Source organism: Myotis lucifugus, unplaced genomic scaffold (assembly GCF_000147115.1).
Source record: "Myotis lucifugus unplaced genomic scaffold, Myoluc2.0 scaffold_69, whole genome shotgun sequence".
Classification (NCBI taxonomy): Eukaryota; Metazoa; Chordata; class Mammalia; order Chiroptera; family Vespertilionidae; genus Myotis; species Myotis lucifugus.
Genome location: NW_005871117.1, coordinates 3,843,782 through 3,867,602, shown reverse-complemented (window position 1 = coordinate 3,867,602; position 23,821 = coordinate 3,843,782). Strand labels below are relative to the sequence as shown.

The 23,821-nt window shown below is 43.4% G+C and overlaps 1 protein-coding gene across 1 annotated transcript in view; it reads right to left on the bottom strand.

Annotated features, from left to right (window-relative positions):
- Nucleotides 1-3,816: 3,816 nt before the first annotated feature.
- MSS51 (MSS51 mitochondrial translational activator) overlaps nt 3,817-23,821 on the bottom strand; it is a 38,622-nt gene continuing 18,617 nt past the window's right edge. The window contains exons 2-7 of the mRNA XM_023755105.1: nt 7,526-7,806; nt 6,829-6,984; nt 6,115-6,239; nt 5,331-5,897; nt 4,950-5,043; nt 3,817-4,623 (exon numbers count right to left, since the gene is read on the bottom strand). Coding sequence (XP_023610873.1) covers nt 4,404-4,623; nt 4,950-5,043; nt 5,331-5,897; nt 6,115-6,239; nt 6,829-6,984; nt 7,526-7,782 — 1,419 coding nt within the window. The 5' untranslated portion in view covers nt 7,783-7,806 and the 3' untranslated portion in view covers nt 3,817-4,403. The remainder of the gene's footprint in view (nt 4,624-4,949; nt 5,044-5,330; nt 5,898-6,114; nt 6,240-6,828; nt 6,985-7,525; nt 7,807-23,821) is intronic.

Below are 23,821 nucleotides of genomic sequence, written 5' to 3'. Positions count from 1 at the left end.
AGGGTAACTTGAAACTTACCTTTTTTCTGGACCTCTCAGGGCACAGCCAATGGGGAGGAATCCAACCACTAATTTCCTGACTTTATTGTTATCTGTTAATTGTTGACTGTTAACTATCCTGTACTCACCTGTGTCTGGCACTGGATAGAGCAGTGGTTCTCAACCTTGGCTGCACATTAGAATCACCTGGGAATCTTTTTAAAAGCCTGATTTCTGGGCCTCATCCTCCGGAAATTCTGTTTCTTTGTTATGGGGTGGGGCCACAACATTAGTAACAAAGAAACAGAATTTCCGGAGGATGAGGCCAAGAAATCAGGATTTTAAAGAGATTCCCAGGTGATTCTAATGTGCAGCCAAGGTTGAGAACCACTGGGATAGAGCATCCACCTTCGGACTGAAGGGTCCCAGGTTCGAAGCATGTGTCTATCATTTTACTTTTTATCCAATCACAGAGGTTTCCCCGTTTTGCTTTCTCCTGCCTCTCTATCACCAATGGATGTCATGTAACTCCTTTGATTGTAAAGTATAAAACAAGGTGAAAAACCACCATTCTCCGGAGCATTATCTTAATTCGTTGAGATTCTGCTTGCAGGCATTGTCGACAGTTTGCTCAAATAACTCACAAAAATTATTCACAGGTTTGAATGTTTCTTAAGTTAACACTAGCATTAAACATTTGAGGCAATTTCTAGGCCCCAGACCAGTGTCTTCAACTCATTAAGAGAGTTTGTATTCCACAGCAGAAACCAGTCCGTTACCTTTACAGTGGTTCTCAAGTTGTGGTCCCAGACTGGGAACATCGCTTGGGAACTTGATAGGAATGCAAATTATTGGATTTCACCTTAGATCTACCTGATCAAACTCTAGGGGTAGAGCCCAGCAATCTGCTGGTGTTTTTGTTTTTTAGTTTATTGGTTGGTTTTAGAGAGAGAAATAGCTATTTGTTTTCCCACTTATTTATGCATTCATTGGTTGATTCTTGTTCGTGTCCTGACTGGGATCAAACCCACAACCTTGGTATATAGGGATCATGTTCTAACCAACTGAGCTACCCAGCCAGGGCCCAGCAATCTGTTTTGTTTTGTTTTGTTTTTCAGGGTTGTTTGTGTTTTTTTCTTTTAATTAATGTAAAGAGAGAGAGAAAAATATCAATGTGAGAGAGAAACATCAACCAGTTGCCTCCCACACTCACCCCAACTGGGGTTTGAACCCACAACTTGGGTATGTGCCCTGAATGGGGATTGAACCAGCAACCTTTCAGTGCAGGGGACAATGCTCAACCAACTGAGCCACACCAGACATGGGCCAGCAATCTGTTTTAACAAGCCCTCCTGGTGACTCTGATGCACACTGAAGTTTGAAGGCCATCTTCCTATTACTCTACATCAGTGATGGCAAACCTATGACACGTGTGTCAGAGGTGACATGTGAATTCATTTTTTTGGTTGATTTTTCTTTGTTAAATGGCATCCTCCTATCTAATAATAGACGAACATGGTAATTGACCATACCTTTGCTACGCCTCCCATTGGCTAATCAGCGCGATATGCAAATTAACCACCAACAAAGATGGCAGCTAATTTGCATACTGCAGGCGGGGCCGGCAGCACGCAACGCTGCCCGTGGGACCCGGGCCCCGGACCCCTGACCCGGCAAGGTGGGGCCGGCAGTGCGCGACGCTGCCCGGGGGATCCAGGCCTTGGATCTGTGACCTGGCAAGGGAGCAAAGTGGCGGAGAAGGGAGACAGCCGAAGGCTAAGCGGTGAAGGGAGGGAGCGAGGCGGCGGAGAAGGGAGCGAAGCCTCGGTGGGCTTCGCTCTCTTCTCTGCTCCGCTGCGGTCTCAGGAAGCCCTATTCTTGCAGGAATCTTCCTGCAATGGGCCTCTAGCTTAAATATATAAAATAAATATCAAAAATATAAATCTTTGTTTTACTATGGTTGCAAATATCAAAAAATTTCTATATGTGACAGGGCACCAGAGTTAAGTTAGGGTTTTTCAAAATGCTGACACACCGAGCTCAAAAGGTTCGCCATCACTGCTCTACATGCTGCTCTACCTAAACGCTTCCTCAGGGGAGTGGGAGAGAGTAGGTTAAAATTTTAAGTGGGGCATGCGCTCTCTCTAGGGAGCACACCAGAGCCTTTCCCTCCCCACTCTTCTTCTTCCCCCCTGGACCAGTGGTCGGCAAACTGCGGCCCCTTGAGTGTGGCTCTTCCACAAAATACCGCGTGTGGGCGTGCACGTACAATGCAATTGAAACTTCGTGGCTATACTCAAGGGGCCAAAGAGCCACATGTGGCTCGCGAGCTGCAGTTTGCCGACCACGGCCTAGGCCAGCCGTGGGCAAACTAAGAAGCCTGTCTTTACTCATCTTCGATCAATCGGCACTATTCCCTTGGTGATCTCAGCCCCACCCCTCCCTCTGCCTTAACGATCACCTTAAGAGAATATTTCCCAAACCTCTGCTTTCCAGCCCACTCTCCTGAGCTATAGGCCCAAACATCCAATGGCCTGTTCAGACACTCCCTCTAGATTTCCCACTTCATCCTTTCGATTCGCCCTTCTTCCTTTCCTCATGCTTCCTCTGCCTAGAAATCATGGCCTGCCTTTGAACAATTATTCATCTAGTAAGACAATTCAAAGACTGCCCACCTCCTTCCTGCTTCAAAAACGTGTCCTGTTTCCTAACCTCCTCCTGCTGCTCCTTCCCTTCCCCTGGGTAGACGTGGTTACTCCCCTTTTGCACCCAACTAAACCTTTACTGATGTCTACGGTGGCACATTCAACAGCGTCATAGCACACGGGCATTTAACTTACCTGCTGTATTCAACCACATACACTTCGCAAAAACAAAACAAAACAGCTCTGAAGATCATCATCCGCTCCAGAATTCATGTGAAATAGGAGCCATTATGCTCCTCATAATGTGAACATTCCATCGTGTCAGAGTCTACTTTCTGTGCCGTTAGAGCAGTAATTTTGTCCCCCAGGGAACAGTTCACAGTGTCTGAAGATATGCCTTGCCCTCCATCTGTTTCTAATTCACAAAATCTTCACCTTAGCAAAGTGGCTCCTCCTTTCACTCTATTTCCTTAGACCACAAGGTTTTTATTCCACATTACATCTTGTAATAAAGATATCTATGTATATGTATTATTTCCCTTCCAAGGCTAAGAATAAGGACAGGGTCTCATTCAACTTTGTATATCCCCAAAGCCCTAATACCTTTTACATGATAGGTACTAACTGAGTGCTTTGAATGAATAAATGAATTCTGACATTACCCTATCAAAGCAGGCAGTAAGAATGCATAGGTGTGTGTTAGGGTTAGGGTGGGGTTTTGAGGTCCTGGCAAGGTTATAGGAATGAATACCTAGGGAATATCCTAATCCTGAGAATGTGATAAAAGAAGGAAGACATGCCTGGCTGGTGTGGCTCAGTGGTTGAGCATTGACCTATGAACCAGGAGTTCACGGTTTGAATCCTGGCCAGGGCACATTCCCTGGTTACAGGCTCAGTCCCCAGTGTGGGGCATGCAGGAGGCAACCTATCAATGATTGATGTTTCTCTCATCATTGATGTTTCTCTCTCTCTCTCCCTCTCCCTTCCTTTTTGAAATCAATAAAAATATATTTTTAAAAAAGAAGAAGAAGGAGGAAGACATGAGACAGGGTGTGGTAGACTGGCAGGCCTGAACAGGGAGCTGATGTTAATCACTCTTTTGACAAGAGAGAAACCTCCAATTGTGAGGTGGTGTGTGTGTAGACAAGTAATACTTGCCAGTGAATAGGAAACAAGATTAAAAACTAGTGACTTAAGAAGCCCCAAACTGAGTTTATTGTGGTATAGATCAGATGATAACAAATCACTCGAGTATATTTAAGTAAAGTCTGATATAACTGGAATATCTAAAATATAATGCCAGGGCAAAATGCTGCTTGCTCTAGGGTTGAAAGTCCTCAACAGAAAATACAAACATGAGATACTTATCTTGAAAATGCCAAGAAATACAACAGTGTGCCAATCCTCACAACATTCCCAGGTACCCCACCACTTCTCTGACTTGCTCCTTCTTGCACCACCTCAAGTCATTAACACCTCTCCATTTTTTAGACCAAATTGCTGGACAAGAAGTCTTTCAAAATAAGGTGCCATGCTTCTCCTTGGTGCCATCTGGTGTCACTGAGGCCTCTTGCCGCACACCAAATCTAGAATCCCGACTCTAGAAGCTGCCTGTGGCTAACCTCTCAGAAATGAGTCACATCATATAGGAGTTCCCATGCTGCTTAGAAGCTTTACCTGGACAATGAAGTTTCAAAGTTGGCAATAAACCGGCATCAGCAGGGTAATTTTATCAGCCCCCCCTTTCCTAGGTATCCAGTGAGAATCTGGCTCAGCTATTTAATCCCCACCATCTACTTTCTCTTCCAACTGCCTCTTGTCCAGCTGGCAGGAGCTCCCGAGAAACGTGATATAGTAGGCGCTGCCGTAAACTGGCTGCTTGTTGGGGTTGGAATAGACCTGTTCAGGTTTGAGGGACGAGAACGGGTTGGCTCCATAGGCAATGATGTGTGCATCCAGGTCCACCAGAATCTGCAGAGAGGCTGCCAGCTCCTGATGGCTGAGGGAGACAGAAGAAAAATTGCTCTGCTGATGAGAGAGATAGGAGAGAAAGTGCTCAGAACTTGACATTTCTGGGCTCATCAAGCCCCCAAATTACCTCAGGCTGGAGTAGGCAAAGGCTCTCCTTCCCTCCCAGATGTCTCACTAATTGCCAATTTACTAACATAGGCCTTTGTTCCAAGGGGACCAGAAAGCCAGTGTGAGAAGAAAGAAAATCCTCATCAGAAGGCAGAAGATGAGCAAAGGAGAGAGAAATGAGCTCATCTCTATAAATAGAGGCCTGAGTGAGTCAGGGAGGTATCACAAATAGGAAGAGATCCAAACCTGTAAACAGTCATCAATGTAGGGATTTCATAATCTCGAAGTAGCAGAAGGGTGGGCAGCCAAGCCTCCATCAAGTCCGGGGAAGCGTGAAAACCTATGGAATAGAGAGGGGAAAGGCTGAGATAGATACTCCTCTGATTGTGTCCATCCTAACCTTCATCTTGCTCACTGCGGATGCTCATTTACCACTATCACCCACCCCAGGTTCTTCAGTGGAAAATTCTGAACCCAGGTGTAGCACATAAGGCTAACGATCAATAAGGTCATCATCATATTGTGTTTTACCTGACCTAATGAATGTGGCTCCAAAGATAGAAAATACAAGAGTCAGAATAGAAAATTCCCAGAGGACCCACCCAGTATTCCCTGAACCACTCTTACCTGGATGGAATGCCACCACCAAATCTGGATGGGCTGTCTGCCCAGTCTCTACCTGCTCCTCCCAGAAGTTATGGTAGAGGCCCCTATGGCCACTAAGCTGAACCGTGCCAGGTTCCACAGGTGAAGTTGAGGTGCTCTGTGAAAAGCCAGTAGCAACGTCTACACCCACCATTATTATACGGAGGCCAAGGTGTCCAGGAAACATGTAACCAAGCTCATCATAGTCCCCGGGGCGCGTGAGAAATGTCTCCACGTGGGAAGCACCAACTACATGCACTGTGCTCCCTCCAGTCTTCTTCACATTTATCCCCAAGGCCCGAAGCCCCAAGCCCAGGGTCAAAGGCCGTGACAGGACATCTGTCAGGAGTCGCTTCAAAGAGTCCTGCAGGACATCTGGGTCTGGCCTTGGCCTCCCTGCACTGGCCCACAGGGTGGTCATGGCATGACTACCTAGCACAGCAGCCAGTATAGCATCTAGCTGTAGGCGCCGCATTGAAAACCAGGTGTCCCAGCCCTCTACGACTTCCGGAAGCCATGGCCACGGTCCTGCGGGTAGGACAAAATCTCCTGCAGGAAAGAAGGAACAACAAAGAAGTGACCTAATTCTTCTCTGGCTTCAATGTTCCGTCTAGGTTCATTCTCCCAACCTGTGACCAGGGAGGCCTCACTATCCTGCCCCTCTCCGTTCTTCATTTTCCCCTCATAACAACATGCTTTCATCTCTCTCTCTAAGAACAATCAATTTTGACCATTATGGCAGAGTTCCCCAACACCACCACTCCACCTGTGACCAGAAGCCATTCCATGAGACGGTCCACAGCTACAAGACGCAGCTCTTGACAAACCCTCCTGTGGGCGGGCCAATCTGACCTCTGGCACTCTGGACCACAGTAATAGACATTTCTGCACCTGAGAGAATAAGCCCCAGAAATATTGGTTCCTATATTTCAAAGGTGATTGGGAGAATATCTGGGGAAGAGAATTGATATTCCTGTTCCTAGGAAGAAAAATTACTGGGTAAGGAAGGCAGGGAGAGGAATGGCAGCTATTTGCAACCAAATTTGGGGACTACATTAGAAGGGGAGGCAGGAGAGATAGGGAATGTAGTTTTTCTCTTGGGTCAGAGTAACACCTCAGTCTCTATCTGCAACAACTCACTTTTTACATCCCTTAAAGAAAAAATAACTCCAGGAGGTTGTGGCTGCCCTCTTACCATGCGTATGTCTCAACCCTAACCTGCCCAGAACAGATTATGGTCTTACCCCTTAAGTTCTCAAGAGGAGGAAGGTAGAATAGTACTGGGATCTCTGTGTGACTTCCCCATAGCACCAAAAACAAGCAGGAGCCCAACCCTTTTCTAATCTGTCTGTGGCCGGGATCACATAGAATGAGGAGTCGGCCTTACGTTTTTGTGAAAATGCAGACCTTTCCTCCTACAATGAGGTCTTAGAACAGGATCGTTTCTGGATCTCTCCCCTATTTGCCCCTGACTAGTCACCTCTTGCAGCGCCGGAGGACCTTGGAGTCCGAAAGGCCATTGGGGAGTGCTCTACAGTGAGCACAGAATCGGAATGTGTCCTCCATCTTCTGGAACATTTCTCGAGGGCATCGAAATCCAAAGCCTGACACAGGAGTATCCCCATCTATCACCAACCTGCAGAGACAGCATAAAAAGGTACAGCAATAGGGAAAAGAGGATCTCCAAAGTCTCTCAGGACCCCTCCTTTGCCTCCTATATGTTGTATTTCTACCTGCTCCCATCATTTTGACTTAATTATATATATATACATACATACATATATATATTTTAATATGCACTTTTATTTTCATTTTCTTCTTTATTGACTTTTATAGAGAGAGAGACAGAGAGAAAAACACCGATGTGAGAGAAACATCAATTGGCTGCCTCCTGCACACGCCCTGACTGGGGATTGAACCCTGGGTATGTTCCATGACTGGGAATTGAACCTGTTACTTTTTGGTGTATGGGACAATGCTCCAGCCTAATGAGCCACACCAGCCATGGCACAAATTATACTTTTTTATTTCTATAGTAACGAACTGGCAAAAGTCAGGATGAGAAAAATCCCTTGTTGCAAATACTTCATTATTCCCAAGTTATACTCCCTCTCCACCTTTTGAAATCATTTCTAAGGGTGACTACAAATTGCTCTTCCACAGAACTAGTCACTCACTTGTATTCTTCATAGCTTTTCATGTTCAGCTTCTGAAGAATCAGCTGGGATAGGCCAGGAACATTATTGTCCAAGGAGTAGAAGCCAAGTGCATCAATGCTGGGGCCAGGTTTTGAGAGGGTCAGAGGCACAGGGGTCACAGCTGTAGGCTGGGTCACAGCTGTGGGAGGGGTCACAGCTGTAGGCTGGGTCACAGCTGTGGGAGCCACTGATGAGGAAGATTTCTTGTGCCTTCGTCGCCGGGGCCGTGGAGCCATGGCCTGTCCACTGCTACCTGGGGACTATATGTAGACAAGATATAGAATGGAATTTTGCAAGCTGGATACATATGATGTGTTTTCATACATTTGACCTTTCACTTCTCATTCTAGTCTTTCAGACCCAGGTATCAGTAAGACTTATTTCTGATCTACTGATTATTGATCACTACAAAGAAAAACAAAGGGGGAAATATTACATATGATGTTCTATATCTCTATATAAAAGCCTAAGTAACTGTTCGACTGTTAGCTATGATGCGCACTGACCACCAGGGGGCAGACGCTCAATGCACAGGCATGGAAACATGCAACAGACTGATGAATCTCAGAGGGAAGAGGGGGGAGGGTGAGAAGAGATTAACCAAAGATCTTATATGCATACTAGAGGCCCGGTGCACGTATTCGTGCACGGGTGGGGTCCCTCAGCCTGGCCTGTGGGGATGTGGCTGAAATTGGCAGTCCGACATCCCCGAGGGATCCCAGATTAGGAGAGGGCGCACGAATCTGTGCACCAGTCCTCTAGTAAAATATAAATATGTCTGTAAGTAGTGCATAGAAAAAGGTCTGGCAGGGCTCCTCTAAAACAAATAACAGTGATTAACTGGGGGGGAGAGGCACTAAGATAGGAACTGAGTTGATCAAAGGCAACTTTAGACTTAAAGGCAACTTTTGACTTTTTTATACAAAAAATATATTTAATAGTAAAAGTGTAATATGCTAATTAGACCGGACATCCTTCCAGACAACCTTCCAGATGAAGCTGGGGCTGTGAGGGAAGCCTGGGTCCCGGGTGCCAGAGGGAAGCCTGTGCTGGCAGCTGGGGGAAGGAAGGCCTACTCTTGCATGAATTTCATGCATCAGGCCTCTAGTATTCATATATGAGTGTATTTCAAAAAATCAACTTAAAAGAAAAAGCAACAGAAGTTTGGGCTGTCGCAAACTACCATCTAATTGAATAAGTCAATCTAATTTAGTTGGGAAAGTAAAACATTCATTTTAAAAGGCCTATCATCATATTTATAGGCAATAAATCAAGACGTGAAAATTAAATGAGCACCAGAATGCTAAGAGTTACATAGTCAATGCAAGTAATGCAAATTATGAGAAAAATTTCCTAAAGCGATGAGTTTGTATTTTTTATAATATATTTTTATTTACTTCAGAGAGGAAGGGAGAGGGAGAGAGAGATAGAAACATCAATGATGAGAGAGAATCATTGATTGGCTGCCTCCTGCACACCCCAACTGGGGATCGAGCCCGCAACCTGGGCATGTGCCCTAACCGGGAATTGAACAATGACCTCTTGGTTCATAGGTCAACACTCAACCACTGAGGCACGCCAGCTGGGCAAGAGGTGAGTTTTGAAGTAGAACTAACCCCGCAACCACACCCATACCTACACCAACACCCACCCCCTACCCAGCAGGAACTCTGTGATGGCCTCCCTCCCTGGCTTACCATTCCTTCTCCGAGTGCCGAGTAAACCAAAAGAACTACATTGACAAAAATAAAATCATCCATTCATTAAATAAATATTTATTTATAAACATATAAAATAATGTACAAAATACTATAATGAAAAAACTTGTGAAAAATATACTAAACATCTAAATGTCTTATAAGAGATTAAATGTAAACTATAGTATAAGGCAGCATATATATGTATATACATATATATATACATATATATATATGAAAGCAAAATTTGGAAATCTCTGAAATTGAATTAAAAAGTAAAACAGAGAGACATACTTTTTAAAAAAATAAATTTGTATTGATATCCTATAAGAAAAGTGAAACTAAAGCACTAATAGGAGATCAGAAGAAGTGAGTCTCTTCATAGGAAGACTTTATAAAGCAGGGAGGAAAAAAATAAAATAAAATAAAATAAAAAGCAGGGAGCAGTTGGAATAGACCAGCAATTTTTCAACCGGTGTGCCACAAGGATTTTTAAAACAAGCAATACTGGACTAGCCAAGAGGCACTAACCTCTCTTCCCTTAGATCAGTTGTTCTCAACCTTCCTAATGCCACGACCCTTTAACACAGTTCCTCATGTTGTGGTGACCCCCAATTTCATTGTTACAAATTGAACATAATTAAAGCATAGTGATTAATCACAAAAACAATATGTAATTATATATGTGTTTTCCGATGGTCTTAGGCGACCCCTGTGAAAGGGTCGTTGGACCCCCAGAGGGGTCGCGACCCACAGGTTGAGAACCGCTGCCTTAGATTGTCAATTTTAAAAATGACAACAACCAATACAATAGCCATCCAATGTGAATGAATCAAAATTATATATTTTTTTATCAGATTGGCAAATATTTTTTTAATATATTTTATTGATTTTTTACAGAGAGGAAGAGAGAGGGATAGAGAGTTGGAAACATCAATGAGAGAGAAACATCGATCAGCTGCCTCCTGCACACCTCCCACCGGGGATGTGCCCGCAACCAAGGTACATGCCCCTGGCCAGAATCGAACCTGGGACCCTTCAGTCTGCAGGCTGACGCTCTATCCACTGAGCCAAACCGGTTAGGGCTGGCAAATATTTTTTGATGTGCTGCAGAATTTTAGTAATTAGTTTATGTGTGCCATGAGATTAAAAAGGTTGAAAATTGCTAGAAGAGACCATGAAAGATGGTAATACTTTGAATACAAGGAGATAGAAAAAAAGGATTTCTAAACACAGAGAAGAGCATGAGCATAGAAATGTAGATGGGAACATTCTGTGGAATTAATGAAATAGAATGGATTGAGCTTGATGATTGAGTCTAAAGACCTAAACCTAAGAGCTAAAATTACAGTCTTATAAAAACACAAAGGGGGAAAGCTTCATGATATTGGATTTGGCAATTTCTTGGATATAACACCAAAAGTACAGGCAACAAAAGAAAAATAGATTAATTGGACTACATCAAAATTAAAAACATGCCCTAACCGGTTTGGCTCAGTGGATAGGGCGTCGGCCTGCGGACTGAAGGGTCCCGGGTTCGATTCCGGCCAGGGGCATGTACCTTGGTTGCGGGCACGTCCCCAGTGGGAGGTGTGCAGGAGGCAGCTGATCGATGTTTCTCTCTCATTGATGTTTCTAACTCTCTATCCCTCTCCCTTCCTCTCTGTGAAAAAAATCAATAAAATATATTTTTTTAAAAAATTAAAAACTTTTGTGCAGCAAAGGACAGAATGAAATAGAAATTCATAGAATGGGAGAAAGTGTTTGTAAATCACATACCTGATAAGAGATGAATAGCCTGAACTTGTGAAGAACTTCTAAAACTCAACACCACCAAACAACCCAATTCAAAAATGGGCAAAAGATCTGACCAGACATTTCTCCAAAGAAAACATGTAAACTGCCAAAAAGCACATGAAAAGATGTTCAACATCACTAATGTTGACAAAAGGGTGTCCAGACTAAGAAAAAGTTTTATAAGAGTTTATTTGGGGGGAAAAAAGTTTATTTGAACCAATCTGAGGACAATTGCCAAAAAGCAAACTCTCAACAGATTGAAATAAAATGCTCCAGAGAATGACAGTTTTGCAGCTTATTTTATACATTAGAATAAAATACAGGAAGAGACAGAGGAAGGTTTACATGAAATCCACCGGTGGTGATAGGGGAGGGGCACATAATAGGAACAGAATCATCATTGTTTAGTATTATCCACCTTACTAACTATAGGTAAGAGGTTTTCTTACAGACCCTGCGAATGCAGTGTGAAAAAGGAAAACAGGAAAATCGACCTTGAAGTCCAGGTGGCCCCATCACTCAGAAAGAAGATACATTTTGAGAGCAGACCAAGGACAGAGACAAACGCTAAGAGCTAACCTTTTCAGGACATTGCTAGAGAGCAGACCCTGGGAACTCACTTAGTTGTTAGATTTTTTCTCCTGTCCCTTGCCCCCCACCCTTTGACCTTATATAACATTGATTTGAGCGTCTTTTCAGGGTGTTATACCTGCTGCTCTCTCAGATTGTCAGCTATCTGATTAAATAAACGCATCATAAAGATTCAACCTCATTTCTACTTAATTGACTCCGGTAGCAGCAGGCAGCGCAGACCCTTTTGTTTCCAGTTTCAGTGGTAGATTAAGGGGGAGGAAGAAAGCAAAATAGGGAAATCTCTGGAATTGAATAAAAAAGTAAAACAGAGAGACATAATTCTTTTTTTCTGTTTGTTTGTTTTAAATAAATTTGTGTTGATTTCAGAGAGGAATGGAGAGGGAGAGATAGAAACATCAATGATGAGAGAAAACCATTGATCAGCCGCTTCCTGCACACCACTTACTGGGGATTGAGCCGGCAACCAGGGCATGTGCCCTGACCAGGAATCAAACTGTGAACTCCTGGTTCATAGGTCAATGCTTACCCTCCTGGCCGCACCAGCTGGGCGAGACAAATCTCTTTTACATAGGTGGGTACAGGATCATTAATAATTAATATTTACAGTACATAGAGATGGTATTCAGGAAAGGGAGATAATGATGGGTTCTCTGGTCTCCTGCTCTGGTGCAGTGGGTATGCCCTCGGAGGTCTGGAACAGACCATTACTCTGACATTGCAGAGGTATGTTATTTTAGATGCAAAAAGACAACAGACAGGCTCACTTTGTCAAGGAAAACTGACCTTTGTCAAGGAAGCCACAGGTCTAGGACATGCCTACCAGCATAACCCGCTGTTAGTTAGAAATTTTTATGTTCAGACTATCCTATGTGGTTGGTTACTTTTGGTCTCTGAGTTTGTAAAGCCCACCATATTGTTCTCTCCTGAGTTTGTCAGGTTTGGTATGTGGCCCCTTTTTCATCTACACTAATCAGGAAAATGCAAATCAAAACCACGAGATACCACTTCACACCCTTTAGGATGACTATTATAAAGAAAATCACAGAAAATAACAAGTGTTGGTGAGGTGTGGAAAAATTGGAATATCTGTGCACTGATAGTAGGAATGTAAAATAGTACAGCCACTATGGAAAACAGTATGGCGGCTCGGCAAAAAGTTAAACACATAGTAACTACTATATGACCCAGCAATATCACTCTTAGTGTATACTCAAAATAATTGGAAACAGGTACTTAAACAATACTTATACACAAATGTTCCTAGTACCACTATTCACAATATCCCAAAAGTATAAAACCCCAAAAGTCCACCAACAGATGAATGAATAATGTGAAAAAAAGGGGGCGAGAGGGTTCTATGGAAATTAACCTCACAGGGTGATCTGATCATAAATTCCTAACTGGGTAGGTCACTCCCCAGGCATATAACTTTTTAGCAAAAGAGTTATCTTTGCCTTGCCCAGTTGGTGTGGCTCAGTGGTTGAGTGCCAACCTATGAATCAAGAGGTCACAGTTCAATTCCAGTCAGGGCACATGCCTGGGTTGTGAACTCGATCCCCAGGAGGGGGCATGCTGATTGGGGATTCCCTCTCCTCATTGATGCTTCTATCTTTCCCTCTCCCTTCCTCTCAGAAATCAATAAAAAAATATTTTTTTAAAAGGATTTATCTTTGCCTTAAGGAAGCTCTGTCCATTGTTTCTATGCACCTAGGTAAAACTCATAAGAACTGTGACAGGTTTGGACGTTTCTTACTTTGACAATAAATTGGGTTATGTATATAATAGAATATTATTCAGACGTAAAAAGAAATGAAGTACTGATAAATGCTACATGGATGAACCTCAAAAAGATTATGCTAGTGAAAGAAGCCAAACATAAAAGGTCATGTTATACGATTACATTTATATAAAATATCAAGAATAGGTAAATTCAGTCCTGGCCAGTGTGGCTCAGTGGCTAAAGTGTTGGCCCCCCGTGCACCGAAGGGTATGAGGTTTAACTCCCAGCCAAGGGCACATATCTGGGTTGCAGGCTCAATCTCCAGCCCCAGTTGGGACACTTGTGGGAGGCAACCAACCAGTGTCTCTCTCACATCAATGTTTCTGTCCCTCTCCCCCTCTCCTTTCCTTCCACTCTCTCTAAAAATCAGTAGGAAAAAATATTTTCAGGTGAGGATTAACAACAACAAAATTATAAGAACAGGTAAATCCAGAAAAAGAAAGCAAATTGCAGCCCTAGCCGGCTTGGCTCAGTGGATAGAGCATCAGCCTACAGACTGAAGGGTCCAAGGTTCGATTCCGGCCAAGGGCACATGCCTGGGTTGCGGGCTCTATCCCCAGTGTGGGGTGTGCAGGAGGCAGCCAATCAATGATTCTCTCTCATCATTGATGTTTCTATCTCTCTCCTTCTCCCCTCCTCTCTGAAATCAATAAAGAAATATATTTTAAAAAAAGAAAAAAGAAAGCAAATTGCAGTGGCAGAGTGGAAGGGGGCATGGGGAGTATGCTTAATGGATATGGGGTTTTCCTTTGGGGTCGATGAAACTGTTTTGGAACTAAACAGAGGTTGTGGTTACACAACAATATGAATGTACTAAATGCCATTTAATTGCTCACTTTAAAAGGATTAATTTTGTTTTGTGAATTTCACCTCAATTTTTAAAAAAGTTATCCATGGAGATTGAGAAGCTAAAACGTTATTACCCCCCCCCCCCAGATTAATTGTCTCCAGGCACAGGGAAATATGAGAGGATAAAAATACTGACAGTGGTTGGTTTGAATGAGGTAACTAACTATTAAAGTTCAAACCAGGGATCATGTTTTGTTACAAAAATGGTCTGACATTTAATCCTTCCAGACCAAATTTGTTAGGAAAAAATCTCCAGGTCATCATTCAGCTGAGATGTAGGTAGCAGAACAAACAAATAAAAACCTTCCCAGAATCATCTAGCTAATATCCATTATCTTGCAAACCTTTCCTCAGGTTAATGGAGGAACTAATTTATATTTTCCTTTGTATTTTCTTTCTCCTCATCCTTTCATTCCACCCCTTTAAGCTCTCCCTTTGACACAGAGATGAATGGATGATTTCAGAGTCTACAGAACAGATGGCTAATCTCATCTATATAACCTATCTTCTAAAATCCTACCAATAAAGAAGAAATTAGACCTAAGGATAGATTATTTTAGGACTTAAGAGTCATAGCCCTTTACTAAAGGTAGATGGAATTGCCTTCATGCCTTCACATCTTTGGATCCTAACTAACTTAACTCTTCCCTGCACTATATATATATTTGATTTTTTACAGAGAGGAAGGGAGAGGGATAGTTAGAAACATCGATGAGAGAGAAACATCGATCAGCTGCCTCCTGCACACCCCTTTTACTGGGGATGTGCCCGCAACCAAGGTACATGCCCTTGACCGGAATCGAACCTGGGACCCTTCAGTCTGCAGGCCGACACTATCCACTGAGCCAAACCGGTCAGGGCTTCCCTGCATTTTTTTATCCTCACCCTAGGATATGTTTATTGATTTTAAAGAGAGGTAGGAAAAGATAGATAGATAGATAGATAGACAGACAGACAGACAGACAGACAGACATTGACCTGAGAGAGTAACATCAATTGGCACTAGGAATCAAACCCACAACCAAGATATGTGAAACTGACCGGAATCCAACCTGCAACCTTCTGGTGTAGGGGACAACACTCCACCCAACTGAGCCACATTGGCCAGGGCCCCTCCACTTTTAAAGACCACACACTTCCATCACATTTCTATATAACCATTGCATTTCTAGAAGCAGCATTCATCTGCTCTCTACCCAGCCCCCTCAGGCAAGATAAACCTTGAGAGAATGAGCTCATCTTTTGTTTATAGGTAGGGAGGAAAAGTATCTTTGAGACAACTCAAGAGTCTTAAAATCGCAGAAATAATAATAAATACCTTCCTGATGTTCAATAAAGAACCTTTATGCTACAATGGAAGCCAAATAAGACCAGGGAGGTACTTATCTGCCTTTGCAAAGAGAGGTCTTCCTCCAATAAGAGGTTAACTCCTGGCTCTCTGGGGGTTGGTGGAACTGCCTGGAAGTGAAGGGATCGGTCACACAGCTTGGGGAGGAGGAGTGGTGCTGGTGAAACCCCTGCTGCCATAGTTTCCTGTGTTTACAGCAGATTCGTGATACAGATGAATTAAATAAGGGGCCTGGGCTCTGCACTTGCCCCACAAACTCGAACTCATGTGTGAGTTGGTGTGCCCCAGCCCCAGAATCCTCCCCGTTCAAGTTGTTGGGGCGGGGACAGTTACTGAGAGAAAGGCAAAAACAAACAAACAAACAAACAAAAAAAACAGAGGGGGCCAGGGAGACGTTGGAAAGAATTACAGCAAGCTTTCAGCATTTTCCAGAGTTCAGTCTACTCCGAGAAAGGGAATCATTTAAACTTTTTTCTGTCTCCAGTGACTGGGCTCTAATTTATTCCCAGTATATATGAGAGAAAACACCAAGAACTGGAGAGAAGACAAACTGGATGGCCTCTATCCTTCATCACCAACCCCCCTAAATTATTAGTTTATTCCCAGACCTAGTTCTCCCATCTTTCCCCTCCTTACCACAAAAAGCCTTCCGTCTCACCTTCAGACCAGGAAGGCCCATTTAATTTTCTGTAATTCACCAGCAAATACAAAATGCCCTTGGAGAGGTAGGGAGGAGAAGGGGAGTGAAGTTAGTCATTGGGGAGCTTCAAAAGGGGCTGAGAAAAAGAAAGAGAAAAGGAGAAATACATTGGGAGCATTGCTATTATGGCCACATTCAGCTGCTGGAGCAGTGATTAACACTCCCTGAGGTGCTAATGCTTTAGTCAACTATAAACCAAGCCAGCAAACTGGTTGATGAAAAAGTTACTTACCTTGCTAAGCCCTCAGCTTCCTTCCTTCTCTATTTCTTCCAAGTGAAGTGAGTTTGACCTCCTCAGATCCAGGTTATGGTTGACTCGAAGCTGTCCCTTCCTATCACTTTCCTTGCCAACTGCTGAAATGCTGTGTCTCTGTAATTACGTGTGGCCTGCCAGCCAGACATGCTTAATTCTCACTAAGGAAGCAAGCAGGGACCTGGCCCTCTGCCTATCGACCTCTCTTTCTGACCTTCCTTTTCTGCCAAGGCTCAGAACGCTGTCAACACTCCCATACTTGCAAAGGCCACGCAGTTTGAAGAAAGATGAAGCCTACTAGTTCCTGGTCCTGTCACACTAAGGCAGCATTGTTCTTAGAACACAGCACCAGGAAAAAACCCTTGGGATTAGTTCAGATATCAATATTTGGTTGGAAAGGCTAAGCACTAGCCCAGGGCAAAAGGAACCCTTTGGTTTCTGGATGTCAATATAGACCCCGGAGGAGTTCCCCCAAGCCCAAAGTACGTTTCAGCATAACACTGCTCAAACACAACCCAGCGATGACCAATCTAGGCTTAAGTACAATACCCAAGAAAGGCTCTGCCAGGGTAACTCAGTTGGTTGGAGTGTCCTCCAGATACACCAAGGTTGCAGGTTTGATCCCCAGTCAGGGCACATACAAGAATCAACCAATAAATGCATAAATAAGTGAAACAACAAATCTCTCTTTCTCTCTCTGTCTCTGTCTCTCTCTCATTTTCACCTCCTTTCTAAGATCAATAAATAAAAATTAAAATAATAATAACCAAGAAAGACAATAAATGGTCATTTAATGGTACAGAAGGAAATCAATTATAGGGGAAGCAATCAATAATTAATTTTTAAAATTCACTCTCCCTGAAAAGAGAGCAAGGCACTTTCTGAGTGAATGTCATCAGAGGCACTCCCCCATTTATTTCAAAAGAGGAATACAGTAGTCCCACTGGGTATATATTACAAGACCCTCATTAGATGCCTGAAACCAACAGTTAATTTATAAATCAGGCACAGTAAGAGATTAACAGCAATAATAAAATAGAACAATTATATTACAACAAAAGTTATGTGAATGTGGCATTAAGTAAAATAGGGTTACTTGAACAAATACTGCAATATCTTTTTTAAAATATATTTTTTTATTGATTTCAGAGAGAAAGGGAGAGGGATAGAGAGAAACATCAATGATAAGAATCATTGATCAGCTGCCTCCTGTACGCCCCCCACTGGGGATCGAGCCCGCAACCCAGGCATGTGCTCTTGACTGGAATCGAACCTGGGATCCTTCAGTCTGCAGGCTGACGCTCTATCCATTGAGCCAAACTGGCTAGGACAGTACTGCAGTATCTCAATAGTCCATCTGATAACCAAGAAGAGGGGGCTATTAAGTGACTCATGGGAGTGATAGTGTGGATATGCTGGACAAAGGGATGATTCGTGTCCTGGGCAGGATGGAGCAAGAGAGCATGAGTTTTCATCATGCTACTCAGAATTGTGAGCAAACTAAAACTTATAAATTGTTTATTTTTGGAATTTTCCATGAATATTTTGGATCATAGTTTACTGAAACCATGGAAAGTGAGATCATGGATGGGGGGGGGCCTACTGTAAATATTAAAAACCAAAATATTAATAACTAAAAATGCATACTATTTTTTAAAATAAATCTTTATTGTTGAAAGTATTATACTAGTATATGTCCCCCTTCTTCCCCCATTGACCCCCTCCAGCCTGCCCCTGCCCCTACGCCCCAGGCCTTGCACCATCCTATTGTCTGTGTCCATGGGTTATGCATATATGTATACAAGGTCTTTGGTTGATTACTTCCCACCCATCCGCCCTTCCCGCCTTCCCTCCAAGATTCCGCAGTCTATTACATGCTTCCATGTTTCTGGATCCACTCTGTTCTTCAGTTTATTTTGTTAATTAGATTCCACATATGAGTGAGAGCCTGTGATACTTGTCTTTCTCTGACTGACTTATTTCACTTAGCATGATACACTCCAGGTCCCTACATGCTGTCTCAAAGGGTAAGAGATTCTTCTTTTTTACTGCTGCATAGTATTCCATGGTATAAATGTACCACAGCTTTTTTATCCACTCGTCTACTGATGGGCACTTGGGCTGTTTCCAGATATTAGCTATTGTAAATTGTTAAAAATGAATACTATTTCAATGAACATAAAATAAGAATCAACTCAAACATCTTATTCCTTCCTTTAATGGATGCTGACTCAGGGAATTTATTTCCACATTCCTAGCTCCTTTTCACTTAGAGCTACAAAACTCTAGAACCTTGTGAGCAGGGGTCCTATATGACTGTAAGATCATTCTGCTTATACCTGACCCCAGTTATGTCACTTACCTGTCACTGTGAACATGACTGGGAAACAGACCACTTACAATGAAGACCTGGAATGTGGAAAATCAAATCTACATATGAACAGACGCTGAGAATGGATTTGAAAAACAAGCAAACAAAAAAACCCCCCAATAGTAGCAAACTCAAACTACAGCAGGGAAGGTGGAAGAGTTAAGGACACAACAAAATGTTACATAACATTTTAGAACAGGTGTGGACAAAGGAACACCAGTTGCAATGGACAAAAATCCTGAAAAAAATAGGGGTGATTAATTTTAAGCAAAGGTTTCAGGCCAATTTAAAATGTTACTGGCAGAACATTTAAAGTTCTGTTAATAATGCCTGAACTGAAGAAGGTCCAAGAAGTCAGAGATTATCTTTTTTAATTCAGAAGAATCATCTTTGAATGAAAAGGGAGATTATATATAGAAAAAATTTGATATTGAAAAGTAGCTTACATTTTATCATCACTACTACTGCTCTGGTAGATACAATTTGCACTCATCATGGGATATATATAATATCCTTTACATTGAATTTATTGGGGATTAGGATGAGGGATATATATATTTTTTTTAACTTAAAAATACTTCTATTTATAAAGAAAGACTAGAAAGAGGTAGGAAGTGGTCTGTGGGGCACAGGGTGATACAGTAAAACCTTGATATAATGGACTAATTTGGGCGAGGGGGTGTCTATTAAGCCAAAAGTCCACTATATAATAAAGTAGGTTTTCCGATGCATATGTTAAAAAATTGACAAATTGGCCCTGACTGGTTTGGCTCAGTGGATAGAGCATCAGCCTGCCGACTCAAGGGTCCCGGGTTCAATTACCGTCAAGGGCATGTGCCTTGGTTGCGGGCACATACCTAGAGGGGAGTGTGCAGGAGGCAGCTGATCAATCTTTCTCTCTCATCAATGTTTCTAACTCTCTATCCCTCTCCATTCCTCTCTGTAAAAAAATCAATAAAATGTATTTTTTAAAAATTGACAAATTGGTTAGTTTACCTCTTTTTACTTATGTAAGCATGTTTGTGTAATTAAAATTAAGTATGCATGAAAAGTTTAATTTCACAGAAAAGCTGTCTATATGTATTGCTGTAATCTTAAATTTATACGGAATAAGTCTAGTAAATGTGTGCATTCACCAGTCACCACGAGTGAACAAATGCACAAGGCTGGGGCGTGGCTTAGCATATGTGGGAACATTGGCTGGCACACATTCAAACTGCTGCAGAATGTCATGCCACAGGACAACAGAACCAATTACCTCGAGAGATGTGGTGTGAGCACATGCTAATTATTCCATGACCATTGTTCACGAGCAGTGACTCTTGGATTTAAATATGTAGACTATAGTTGTAGACATTTAATAATTATTTATGTCAGCAAAATTACTAGTGTTTTATCCAACATATGGCTATTTGCTAAAATTTGTTAAAAATAACAGTGAATAATGTAAAAAATAACCTATTAATTTAACTATAAGCAAATCTTGGTTACAAGTATTTTAAAATGAACAGGGTGTTAATTTTTATATATGACATACAGATGAGAAATTTTGTCCATTAAACTCAGTCTGTTAAATCAAGGTCCACAAAATTGAGGGTTTACTGCAGTGGTTCTCAACCTTCTGGCCCTTTAAATACAGTTCCTCATGTTGTGACCCAACCATAAAATTATTTTTGTTGCTACTTCACAACTGTAATGTTGCTACTGTTATGAATCGTAATGTAAATATCTGATATGCAGGATGGTCTTAGGCGACCCCTGTGAAAGGGTCGTTTGACCGCCAAAGGGGTCGAGACCCACAGGTTGAGAACCACTGGTTTACCATAATCTACCACTCTTCATGTATACCAGTTTTTCTTTTCTTTTCTTTCTTTCTTTTTTTAAAAATATATCTCTTTATTGATTTCACAGAAGAAGAGAGAAGGAGAGAGAGAAACATCAACGATGAGAGAGAATCATTGATTGGCTGCCTCCTGCACGCCCCCTACTGGGGATCGAGCCCACATCCCAAGCATGTGCCCTTGGCCGGAATCGAACCCGGGACCCTTCAGTCCGCAGGCTGATGCTCTATCCACTGAGCCAAGCCGGCTAGGGCTATACCAGTTTTTCTGAGTTCCATTCCTTTCTCTTATTTTCTCCTTTTTAATTAAAAAAATAAATTTATTGATTTCAGAGAGGAATGGAGAGGGAGAGATAGATACATCAATGGTGAGATTCATTGATTGGCTGCCTCCTGCACGCCCCCTACTGGGGATCGAGCCCACAACCTGGGCATATGCCCTTGACCGGAATCGAACCAGGGACCCTTCAATCTGCTCTCCCCACTGAGCTAAACCCGCTAGGGCTCCTTTTTAACTTTTACTGTGAACATGTAATTCTTCTTAGTTTGCTAATTATGCTTTATATTTACCCATCATTCCCACAAACACTATATAACCCTACTGATGGACTTAAGGAAGGGCTAAGGAAATCTCTAGTACCTGATATACTCGTTAAGCACAAGATGCAGTTTTCATAAAACAGTAATTTCAAGAAGAATCTTCAACGTATGCAGTAATAACTTTAAAGGCAGCTCTTGAACTGGTAGGCAAGTAGAAGTTGCAATAGGAAATCCAAGATGGCAGTGGAGTAGGTGGGAGCTACATTCACCTGCTCCCAAGACCAAACTGGAATTACAACTAAATTATAGAACAATCATCCTGAATAACCAAATGAGCATTAGCTGAAGAGAAGTCTGAAAACCAAGGATTATAGAAGAAGCTGCACTGAGACTAGTAAGAAGGGCAGAGACACGAAAAGGGCTGGCCCCGCTCCCAAGGTGGCCGAGATTCCGGAGAATATCTCAGCTGCAAAGCATGAGGTCTAACCTCCAAGCCACGCTCCCCGAGCCTAGAGCACCAGAACTGGGAAAGACGCCCACATAACACAGGGCTGTGAAAAGCAGCAGGGTTTCTGTCCATGAGGGAGAGATGGGAGTCCGCCAGAGACACAGGCACCTTCTTAAAAGGGCCAATGCAAAAATTCCATTTGCAGCCACTCACCCTGGGCTCCGGCAGAGGGAGGGCAGAGCAGACTAGTCTCATGAGGAGAGTGGAATTTGTCTGTGGCTCTGGGGAGAAAGCTGAAAGGACAGCCTCCAGGATCCCTGTGCTGAGTCATTCTCCCATATGGTAGATGCCATCTTTCTTACATGGCATCTACTCCCCTCCCTGTGGCAATAGCCTGGGGGAATGTAAGACCCACTCTCTGGACTCCCTCTAACCCACCCTGTGGAGCTTGGGCCCTGCTGAGGAGTCAGTTGCCTTAGAGTATAGAGGTCTGGGCAGACTTAGGTTGTGTCAGTGACTGAGCTGTGTGACTTCAGGGTGGGGGACATTCCCCCCATTTTTCCGTGAAACTGACTGGTGCTTTCCTCTCACAGGAGACCTGCTGGAACCCCCCTCTGGGCTTCAGGCATCCCACCCTCTGGGCTGTGGCTCTGGAGTTACCACAGGCCTGATTCCTAGTGGCTCCACTCTGCCGAGGTTAGGGCAAAATCCAGGACAGACTGAGTTGTGTCTGGGGTGAGGGCCACACCCCAGAAGCCTGATCCACCTCCCCCTCACAGGACATTCACTAGCCCCATCCTTCTGACTCCTGGAAGCCCCATCTTGCTGAGCTCCCTCTCCTGGCAGAATCTGGGACAGATTCTGTGACTAGAACAGGGCCATTTTCCCCTCACATTCCTGAGCAGTGCAGAGCCCTCTCTTAACAGGGACAAATCTTGGTCTGTTTGGGCCTGATAAACTCTGTTGGCCTCACCCTGACGACTCCCTGTGACCCACCGAACACAAAGGTGTGCGAGCACCCAGTGGGTGGTAGCTAGACTTGGTAAACCTGGGGACAATTGCCTAGTGGCCTTGGACCCTGCACTGGAACTGAGTTTGAGCCTGTATCACTCTGGTGAACATCACTCACCCCTACCTGGTGACTCACTGTGAACCTACCTTATGCACCTCGGACACTGCCAGAGGCTCTTTCAGTGACAGAGCCTGACAGACAGCTGGCAAGCAAAGGCAGGGGGAGGCAAATCCTGGGGAGCCTTGGGACACTTGCTGACCGGCCCCTGGGCCCAGTGCCAGCCTTGGTGTGCAGCTTTGTCCTTCCTGTGCACACCCTGGCCCAGCAGAGGCAGCCACAAACTGTGAATCACTTGCAGCTCTAATAGGTTGCCCAGGGCCAGACACAGGCAACATCTGACTTTGGCCTGCACTAGAGTCCCTCCCAAAAGGCCCAGAACCAACACACTCAGTGGCCAGCTTCAGACAACATCAGAGCAGGATACAATTAGCTTCGTAAGCAGTATATCCAAAGGGAGATCTCGGCAGGCACCAGGCCCTCCTAGGCAAACTCTGCTTCATGTGGGCAGCACCCGCACAGCAGCTTGCATGCTGTGGTTGGGGTTAAGCCTCACAGTCAGCCAGCCCGAGGGTTGACCCCATGCATGAATGGGCCAATAGCAATCAAGACTCAATTACAAAAGGAAGGCCCACATAACCCACACAAGGGACATTCCTGAAGCAGCCAGCTCAGGTGATCAAGGAGACTGCACCTCTGAACCCCACAGGACACATACTACATAAGGCCACTCAGCAAGACTGAGAGTCATAGCATATCTACCTCATACATAGAAACAAGCACAAAGAGACAGCTAAAACAGGGAGACAAAGAAACAGGCCCCAAATAAAAGAACAAGAGAAATTTCCAGAAGAGAGCTAAATAAAACAGAAGCAAGCAATTTGTCAGATATAGAGTTCAAAGTAAGGGTTATGAGGATGCACAATAGTATGAAAAAGGACACAGAAACCATAAAAAAGGACCAGTCAAAAGTGAAGAATACATGGAAG